Source organism: Rhinolophus hipposideros (assembly GCF_964194185.1).
Source record: "Rhinolophus hipposideros genome assembly, chromosome: 23".
Classification (NCBI taxonomy): Eukaryota; Metazoa; Chordata; class Mammalia; order Chiroptera; family Rhinolophidae; genus Rhinolophus; species Rhinolophus hipposideros.
Window position 1 is genome coordinate 884,630 of NC_138069.1, and position 10,574 is coordinate 895,203.

The 10,574-nt window shown below is 38.0% G+C and overlaps 1 protein-coding gene across 1 annotated transcript; it reads right to left on the reverse strand.

Annotated features, from left to right (window-relative positions):
* Window positions 1–7,332: 7,332 nt before the first annotated feature.
* On the reverse strand, window positions 7,333–8,277 carry OR2G3 (olfactory receptor family 2 subfamily G member 3; the record flags this gene model as incomplete). The annotated part of the gene is made up of 1 exon (XM_081035848.1): window positions 7,333–8,277. The coding sequence occupies one exon, from the start codon at window positions 8,275–8,277 to the stop codon at window positions 7,333–7,335; it is 945 nt and encodes a 314-aa protein (XP_080891974.1).
* Window positions 8,278–10,574: the final 2,297 nt, after the last annotated feature.

The following is a 10,574-nucleotide window of genomic DNA, read 5'->3' on the forward strand; positions in this document are numbered from 1 at the left end:
ACGCAGGGAAAGAGCTCACCTCCTGGACCCTACGCTCGCCGCCACACCCTGGGCTCCCGTGGGACTCTAGAGCCCCGGGTGCTGCCCTCCACTTTTTCTGTGAGCACGCTCCTCCCCCCCGCTCGCCCACCTAGTGCACCTCAAAGCAAACCTTCCACGAGCCTCCGTCCGACCTGGGAGCCGCGCAGCAACGCTGCACGGCCTGTGCTCCGCTTCCAGGAGTCTGCGTTCCGTAGTCCCGGCGCCGCCGGCCTCGGCTCCGCGTGGGTGGGGGTGGGGGGGCGCGCTTCCACTTCGCTGTCCCGCCTCCTCCCCTGATTGTAATCCGCGCACACCTTCAGGCAAATTCCTCCACGAGTCTCCCTGCTGTTCTGCGTGTTCTATATCTCCCTGTGTCTTTAGAGCTGCAGTTTACCGCCAGCCGCCGCCGCCGGCTTGATTCCACCGCGCGACCGCGCGTTTCCTCTCCGCTCCCTTCTTTCTTCCCCTGCTCGCCCAATTTGCGCAGCTTCAAGTAATCCTTACACGAGTCTCTTAGGAATCTCTTAGCTGTTCTGCGTGATGAGCGAAGAGTTGTTTGATGGGTTATATGTCCCGTTTGTAATAAAATCCGGAGGAGAACTCAGAAAATGTGCCCCGCTGCCGCCATTCCTATGACGTCACTCCCCAGTTATTCTTTAGATATGAAGGAGGAATAAACCTTTCCAGATATACAGAAGCTGAGGAAATTTTCCACGATAAGGCCTGCATTACAGGAAATAGTAAAGGAGGCTATTTGAACTGAAACAAAAAGACAAAAATGATACAAAACTGCGTAAGATTACTAACAGATAGAAGCAGGAAATGACCACTTCTACAATAGGGCACTATACACTTAAACATAACATAAAGGGAAAAAGAGATAAAAACATTAAAAAAAGGAAAAGAGAAGACAATTTGCTACTGCAAGTCAGAAATGAACTTACAGCATAAATAAGGATAACGTGATAAAAAAAAAAGAGGAGGGGGTAAATTTGCAAAAGGAAATAGAAATACGATGCATGCTTAGGAAAAAGAATTACTGTACATATAAAACTTTCTTTTACATAAACTTAATGGTAACTGTTAAAAAAAAAAGAAAGAAGAAGAAAGAAAAGAAAAAACAGAACTAAGACACATGACAAAAAAGAGGGAGAAAATGATAGAATACCACCAAACTAAAATAACAGACAAAAACACAATAGCAAAGAAACAATGGAGACACTGAGCTACCAGAAAACAAAAGATAAAACGTTAATATAAAATCCTCATATATAAATAATCACCCTAAATGTAGATGGAATGAACTCACCAATAAAAAGGCACAGAGTAGCAGATTGGATCAAAAAACAAAACAAAACCATCAATGCTGCCTTCAAGAGACACATCTCATCTACAAGGACAAATATAGAATCAAAGGAAAAGGGTGGAAAACAATACTCCAAACAAATGGCATTTAGAGAAAAGTGCGTGTAGTTATATTGACGAGGTATGATAAAAAAAAAACTATGGTGAATGCTGCTGCTCGTAACATCAAGGTGATATTAATTGTGTTTTTTTTACTTTAATAAAATTGTGCAAGCTGAGTTTGTACCCAGGAACATTACGGTGAACTCTGAATATTATAAGGACTTATTAGAGTATTTAAGAAATGATGTGGGTAGAAAACGGATTGAGAAACAGGCAAACGTTTTCATCCTCCATCATGACAACACTCTGTGTCATACATTGCTTCTGGCATATGGCAGTTTCTGTCAAATAAAAACATTATGCTGTGTCCTCATCCACCTTATTCACTGGATCTGGCACCATGCAACTTCTGGCTCTTCCCCAAACTCAAAGAGACCATGAAATGTAAAAGTTTTAAATCAATTCAGGACTTCAAGGCAGACACGACAGCACAACTAAAGACATCATAAAAGAGGACTTCCAGAACTGCTTCAGAAAGTGATAAGAATAATGGGATAAGTGTGTTGGAAGAGAGGGGGAGTATTTTGAGGGGGATTAATGACAATGTATGTTTTACTGTAATTTTTTTTATTTAATCATTCACTGTATCTTTTGATCACACCTTATATACCTCATGAAACAGACTTCAGGATAAAAAGGATAACAAGACACAAAGATGGACATTTTATCATTATAAACAACAAGAAGACAAGAAGACATAACCCTTATTAATATGTATGCTCCCAATCAGGAAGTACCAAAAGATAAAAGCAACGATTAACAGAACTACAGGGAGAAACTGACCAAAACACAGTTATAGTAGGGGACCGAAACATCATAGACAGCCATGATAGATCATCCAAACAGAAAATCAGTAAGAAAATATCAGCCTTAACTGACACATCAGACCAAATGGACATAAATTGACATTTACAAAGCTTTTCACCCTAGAACACCAGATTATACATTCCTTTCTAGTGCACATGGAACATTCTCAAGGATAGACCATATGTTGGGACACAAAACTAGCCTCAGCAAATTTAAGAAGATTGAAATCACACCAAGCATATTCTCTGACCACAATGCTTAGAAATTGCAGATAACTGCGAACACATAGTGGGAAAACCCACAAATACATGGAAATTAAACAACATGCTACTAAAGAACGACTGGGTCAAAGAAGAAAAGGAGAGATCAAGAGGTACATAGAAACAAATGAGAAGGAAGGTATATCATATCAAAATTATTGGGACACTGCAAAAGCAGTATTAAGAGGGAAATTTATATAATTACAGGTCTATCTTAAAAAAGAAGAAAAATTCCAAATAAACAACCTAACATTACAACTTAAAGAACTAGAAAAAGAAGAACAATGAAATGCACACTGAGCAAAAGGAAACAAATAATAAAAATTAGAGCAGAATTAAATGAAATAGAGAACAAGGAGACAATAGAAAAAGTTGATGCAACAAAGAGCTGGTTTTTGAAAAGATTAATAAAATTGACAAATGCCTGGCTAGACTCACTAAGGAAAAAAAGAGAAAAGATAGAAATAAACAAAATCAGAAATCAAACAGGAAAAGTTATGACAGATACCACAGAAACACAAAGGATCATATAAGAATACTATGGAGGACTAAAGGCCACCAAATTCAGTAACCTAAAAGAAATGCCAGGTTTAGAAATACGTACCTTCCTAGACTGAATTACGATGAACTGTAAAATCTAAATAAACTGAGGGACAGTAAGAAAATTGGAATAATCATCCAAAAAATCCCCAAAAGCTAAAGTCCAGGACCACATGACTTTATGAGTGAATTCTACCAAACACTCAAACATGATTTAATGCCTGTCATCCTCAAACTCTTCCAAAAAATTGAAGAAGAAGCAGTACTTCCTGACTCGTTTTATAAGGTCAACATTACCTTGATACCAAAAGCTAACAAGAATAACAGAAAGAGTGGGATCCCACTCACCTCCTCAGGGCAATATCCCATCAAATTCCTCCTCTCCCTCCCTTCTACTGGTCCTTCCCAATCAACATACAAATGGGTGCAAACAACTCAAAGCTTTAATTTCTTTAATAAACTTACTTATTGAAATAGGACATGTACAGAAAAGTACACAAATCATAAAAAGAATTTTCAGAGTGAATACACCTGTTTAAACACCACCCAGATCAACAAGTAGAATGTTACCAGCACCCAAGAAGGCTCCATTGTCCCCCTACCAGCCAGTCACTACCTATCCCAAAGGGAACCAATAGCCTGACCTCTAATACCACTGAGTAATTTTACCAATTTTAAATTTTTTCTAAATTAAATTAACCCATATATTCTCTCTTGTGTCTCTCTTCTTAGACCAATATTGTTTGTGAAATATATCCATGTTGCTTCATGCATGTAGTTTTGTCCATTCATTCTCATTGCTTTCTAGTATCCTATTGTATGAATAAACGACAATTTATTCCAAAAAAAAAAAAAAAAGAATAACAGAAAGAAAAAACTACAAACCAATATCTCTGATGAAAATGATGCAAACATCCTAAACAAAACACTAGAAATTAGAATACAACTGTAATCAAGTGAGGTTCATTCCAAGGCCACAAGGATATTTCAACATATGCAAATAGATTAATGTGATACATCACATAAACAAAATCAAGGATAAAAATCATAAGGCAGTGTGGAGGTTCCTCAAGAAATTACGAATAGAATTACCATATGACCCAGCAATCGCTCTCCTGGGTATCTACCCCAAAAATATAAAAGCATTTCTCTATAGAGACACGTGTACGCCAATGTTCATTGCAGCTTTGTTTACGGTGGCTAAGACATGGAAACAACCAAAATGTCCTTCGATAGATGAATGGATAAAGAAGTTGTGGTACATATACACAATGGAATACTATTCGGCGTTAAGAAAAGATGATATAGGAACATTTGTGACAACATGGATGGATCTCGAGAGAATAATGCTAAGTGAAACAAGTCAGACAGAAAAAGCAGAGAACCCTATGATTTCACTGATATGTGGTATATAAACGAAAAAAAAACAAGACAAACAAATGAGAAACAAAAACTCATAGACACAGACAATAATTTAGTGGTTACCAGAGGGTAAGGGGGTGGGTGATGAGGGTAAAGGGGATCAAATATATGGTGATGGAAGGAGAACTGACTCTGGGTGGTGAACACACAATGGGATTTATAGACGATGTAATACAGAATTGTACACCTGAAATCTATGTAAATTTACTAACAATTGTCACCCCAATAAAATTAATTAAAAAAAAATCATATGACTATATCAATAGATGCAGTAAAAGCATTTGACATCCATTTATGATTAAAACACTTAATAAAATGGGTATAGAAGGAAAGTACTTCAACACAATAAAGGCCATATATGAGAAACCCTCAGCTAATATCATACTCAATGGTAGAAAACTGAAAGCTTTCCCTCTATGATCAGGAACACGACAGGGCTGCCCCATCACCACTGTTATTCGGCACAGTGTGGGAAGTCCTCGCCAGAGCCGTCAGGCCAGAGAAAGATATAAAAGGCATCCAAAATGGGAATGAGGAAGTTAAATTGTCACTCTTTGCAGGTGACATAATTCTTGATACAGAAAACCCTAAAGACTCCACAAAAACGATTAGAAACAATAAACAAACACAGTAAAGTTGCTGGCTCCAAAGTCAATATACAAAAATCCATTGAATTCCTATGTACTAACAATTAAATTTACATATATATATATATATATATATATATATATATATATATATGTATATATATATATATATTCTTTAGATAATGAATAATCTCAATTTTTAAATTACTCAACAATTAAATAATGAAATCCTGCCACCTGCAAGAATATGAATGGACCTAGAGGATATTATGGAATTATTTCACAATAACCAGATTTGGAGAGGCTGTGGAGAAAAAGGAATCCTAATACACTGTTGGTGAGAATGCAGATTGGTGCAGCAGCTATGGAAAGCAATGTGGAGGTTCCTCAAAAAATTAAGAATAAGGAGGCCGGAGATGGCTCAGTTGGTTAGAGCGCTAGCTCTTAACAACGAGGTTGCTGGTTCAATTCCCACATGGGATGGTTGCCTGCACTCCCTGCAACTAAGATTGAAAATGGCAACTGGACTTGGAGCTGAGCTGCGCCCACCACAACTGGATTGAAGGACAACGACTTGGAGCTGATGAGCCCTGGAAAAACACACTGTTCCCCAATAAAAAAATGTTGTTTTTCTTAAAATTAAGAATAGAATTATCATATGACCCAGCAACTCCTCTCCTGGGTATTTACCCAAAAAAATCTGAAAACATTTATCCCTAAAGATATATGTGCTACGATGTTCATTGAAGCTTTATTTACAGTGGCCAAGACATGGAAATGACCAAAGTGTCCTTTGATAGATGAATGTATAAAGATGTGGTATGCATGCACAATGGAATACTACTCTGCCATAAGAAAAGATGAAATAGTACCATTTGTGACAATATGGATGGATCTTGAGATTATTATGCTATCATGCAGGGTGTCATGAGGGGTCTTTGGTCCCACTCCCCACATAGGAACGCAAGATACGGTAAGGCCAAAAAGGAACACCAACAGAGCCATACATAGGGGAGTCATGCCACTATATTCTCGCTAACAGCTGGATTGGAGACACAGAGAGCAAACATCCACCAGTACCCCAACAAGGGGTCTTCCTGCACCCCAGTCTTGATCGTGGCCCGGTGAGACACACACAGAAAGTAGGATCCACACGATCTGCAATCCACCGTCCACTTTTCTGCCTGCCAACCAACCAACCAACCAACAAAGTCATGGCAGTTATATCAGTGGCTAATTGGCTAACTGGTTACAGCTGATGGTCAACCAGTCACAGCTGATGGCCATCTACTACCCAAATCAGCACCTTTCCATGTGAGGCTGAGAGCCTGGAAACTGCTCTCTGGGACTTTGTCCCCACATGTGCTCAGCCAAATGAGTCAGACAGAAAAAGTTGAGAACCATGTGACTTCACTGATATGTGGTATAGAAAACTAAAAACAACAAAGAAACAAGACAAACAAATGAAGAAACAAAAACTCATAGACACAGACAATAGTTTAGTGGTTACCAGAGGTTAAGGGGGGAGGGTGGTGGTAATTGAGAGTAGAAGGGATCAAATATATGGTGATGGAAAGTGACCTGACTCTGAATGGTGAACACGCAACATCATATATAGATGACATATTACAGAATTGTACACTTGAAACCTATATAACTTTAGTAACAATTGTCACTCCAATAAACTTTAATTAAAAGAAGAAAAAAAAACATTTAATATCATATCCTACTGGTCAATAAGTCAGAAGTATAGGAAGGTATTTTTCTACCTTGTATATGTATATATATATATATATATAATTTTCTATCATAAAGCTTTAAAGCGGGCATTATAAAGTAAATTTAAGGCATTTGGGATAAAACTGAAGAATTCACTAAAATTGAAAAATAAAAAAAGGCCCCACAACCTAGATAGTTGGTGATAATTGAATGACTTCATTTCTTTTGAAGTCCTGGTAATAAGTGTTATAAATAAAATATGGACTTTGCAGTGAGAATTACATTTTGTACTAATGCACAACTCTCTTCCCCATGGCTCAAGCTCTCAACCTAAGTAAACACATATATGTTTTTGCTCAGTTACATAAAAGAGAGGGGGAAACTGTCTTATGGAGATAAAATACGTGCACAGTAATTTAACTGGTAATTTAACTAATGAAATTGAGAAGTGTGGCTTTGGATAAATAGAAGCTGAGTAGCTACATGACTTGCAATCACTTCCTTGTACATCACATTTGTAGGGAGCACAGTTTTCCTGAGAGAAGTTTCTTCAAGGCCTCTTTCACATCTTTGTTCCTTAAAGTGTAGATGATAGGATTTAAGGTGGGGGTCACCATGGTGTAGAAGAGGGAGATGAACTTGCCTTGGTCCTGGGTATAACTGTTACTTGGCTGCAGGTACATGTAGATTATGGTGCCATAGAAGATGACCACCACCGTGAGGTGCGAGGAGCAGGTGCTGCAGGCTTTGTGCCTCGCTTCCTCTGACTTGATCCTCAGCACAGCTTGAGTTATGAAACCATAGGAGATGAGGATGAATGCTGGGGGGAGTAGCAGGAACAGAACACTCACAACAAAAAGCACCAACTCATTGACAGTAGTGTCTACACAAGCCAACTTGAGAAGAGCTGGTACTTCACAAATAAAATGATCCAGCTTGTGGTTGCCACAGAGAGACAGTTGCAAGGTAAAGGTAGCATGGATCAAGGAATTGGCCAAACCACTGAGCCAGGAGATAGATGCCAGCTGCTGGCATAGCCGTGGGTTCATGATGACCATGTAGTGGAGGGGTTTACAGACAGCAACATAGCGATCCAACGCCATCACAGCCAGGAGAATGCATTCAGTGGAGCCCAGCGCTAGAGAAATGTAAAGTTGTGCTGCACAACCCCCATAAGTGATGGTCTTCTCTGGACCATGCAGGTTAACCAGGGTCTGAGGAGCAAGGCTAGTAGTGAAGCAGAGGTCCAGTAGGGAGAGATTGGTGAGGAAGAAGTACATAGGGGTGTGCAGGGAGGGATCCAGGTGTGAAACAATGATGATGGTAAAGTTTCCCACAAGTGTCAGGAGGTAGAAGAAAAGGACAAACACAAAGAGCACAGCCTCCAGGTGAGGGTGGTCTGAGAAGCCTAGAAGGACAAAACCCATCAGGGAACTCTCATTGGCCCTTTCCATCACTCAGGGGAATGGCGCCTGCTAAGAAAGGAATGAGAACAGGTACATTTGGAACAGTTGGTCCTAGAATCACAATGTACAAGCTGAAAGGATCATGGAGGCCGACTGGCTCAACCTATTTGTTTTCACCCCTAATGTGTTACTCACTCTGAACACCACCATTCCAGTCCAATGACTTTAAGTCATGAATGCTTTCAACTTGGGGTTGTCTGGGGACTGATTATTAAAACCAGTCAAAGTGGATCTTTCCACACATATCAAGAAATGTGCAATTGCCTATGACTAAAAGTAAGTGTTTCTCAAAACAAAAAAGCAAACATCTTTACAGTTCTAACTGTGGACAAAAATCTGCATATAAAATACAAAATCCAGGTCTTAACATAGGAGCAAATGAGGATGGGAATTTTCTCCCCATTTTCCCCCTACATTCACACATTCATAGCTCTCATCTCTATACATTGCTTCAAAAGAGAAAGATAAGATAGTCTTAGATGCAATAGTCTCTCTGGACAGATAAAACAAAATTGAATCATTAGATAATGAATAATCTCAATTTTTAAATTACTCAACAATAAAACAATGAAATCCTGCCACTGCAAGAACATGGATGGACCTATCTATGCTAGATGAAATAAGTCAGAGAAAAACAAATACTCCACAGTTTCACTATATGTGGAATGTTTTTAAAAAAATCAAAACAAATGAACAAACAACACTAAACAAAAACAGCTCATAGGAACAAAGAAGAAACTAATAATTTCCAGAAGAGAGATGGGTTGAGGGATGGGTGAAAAAAGTGAAGGGGAATATAATCAATAATAGATAAGTTTCCATAGTGACAAATTATTAGACTTAGTCTGGTAATCACTTCATAAGACAAGTAAATGTCAAATCAGATGCTGTACACCTGAAATTAATATAATATTGTATGTCAACTATACTTGAATAAAAAATAAAAGTGAATAAATAAATCACAAACTTTAATTTTAAAAATATGTTCTAATCCTGAACAAAGTAAATAATTTTCAAATAGGCTTTGCAAAATAACAAGTAAGAAAAATACTGTTTTGAAAAACAAAGACCAGAAAAGCCTTTATGTATGAAACTAATAAAAATAAAGCCTTTGAAGTTGGGTAATTTTGGAATGGGAGTAGATAGAAGAGCATTTTTGGTATTTGGGAAAACATTAGTAATAACTAGGAGAAAACAAAAAGGTGCTTTTGAGTCACCAAAATATATACTACAAATTCAACTCATACAAGTTCATTCAATGATTGCATTGCCAAAAAATTAAAATTGTTTTTTAAATGTAATTATTTAGAAAAACTAGCTAAATGTCCTTACCATTCAAGACAAACAGAAAAAAAATCTACTCAAGCGAATATGGCTATGCAGCAATTCTCTTGTGATGATGGCAGCTTTCCACCCTGAAGCCTGCCTTGTGTCAAGCTAGTGTAATTGCTTGTAGTCAGGCCTGGAAAAAACACACACAAGAGTAGGTTTTTAACCAGGAGCCATCTCCCCAGTAACCTATGCTTTTGTGCCACCAAGTCCTTGTTTACTTCCACAATCACCTGCCTGTAGAAACTTTTGAAACAGGCAAAAAAATCATTACTGTATTCTCTCTCAATTTGGAGAAATTAAATGTAGGACAGACGCTTTCCTGATCCAATATATCAGGGATGCCAAAAACATATATGCACATGAGTTGTGTTCATCTTTTGTTATTGGTATATATCAAGTATTACAATTTCAATACAGTTTTTTTCCTTTCTTAGAATGTGTATACATTTTTGCCACCCTCTCCGTATTCTATATGCTCTGGTCCTCATGACTACTCTGTCTACTGGTGAAAATACAAGAACAGTGATTATAGATTCTCCAGTGTCTGTTTAGTTGTTTGAACACCAGATTGGAAGTTACCCAATGGAGTAGTAAAATAACTGATGTGACAGTGAGCAGGTGTCCTCTACCCATACATACTCTGATTCTTGCTGACCCTCAAATTTCAGTAAAGTACAATTACATTCTACAAGGAAATTTTTAAAAATGAGACCATAATGTCAATAGGGTCAAAAAAGAATTGTTCTCTGGAAAACATTTTATTCATTCTTGGGCCGGCCTGGTGGCTTCTTAATGAAATCCAACCCAATAATTCAAAATTTCAGTCATTTTGGTTAAATTGTACTTACACTGTTCTTCTGTTTGAAATGGCAGAGAGCTCCAGAGTTCAAAGGTTTTCAATGGTGTACTACTTAATGAAGTTTCCTTTGCAGTATTTCTCGTAATTTTTACAG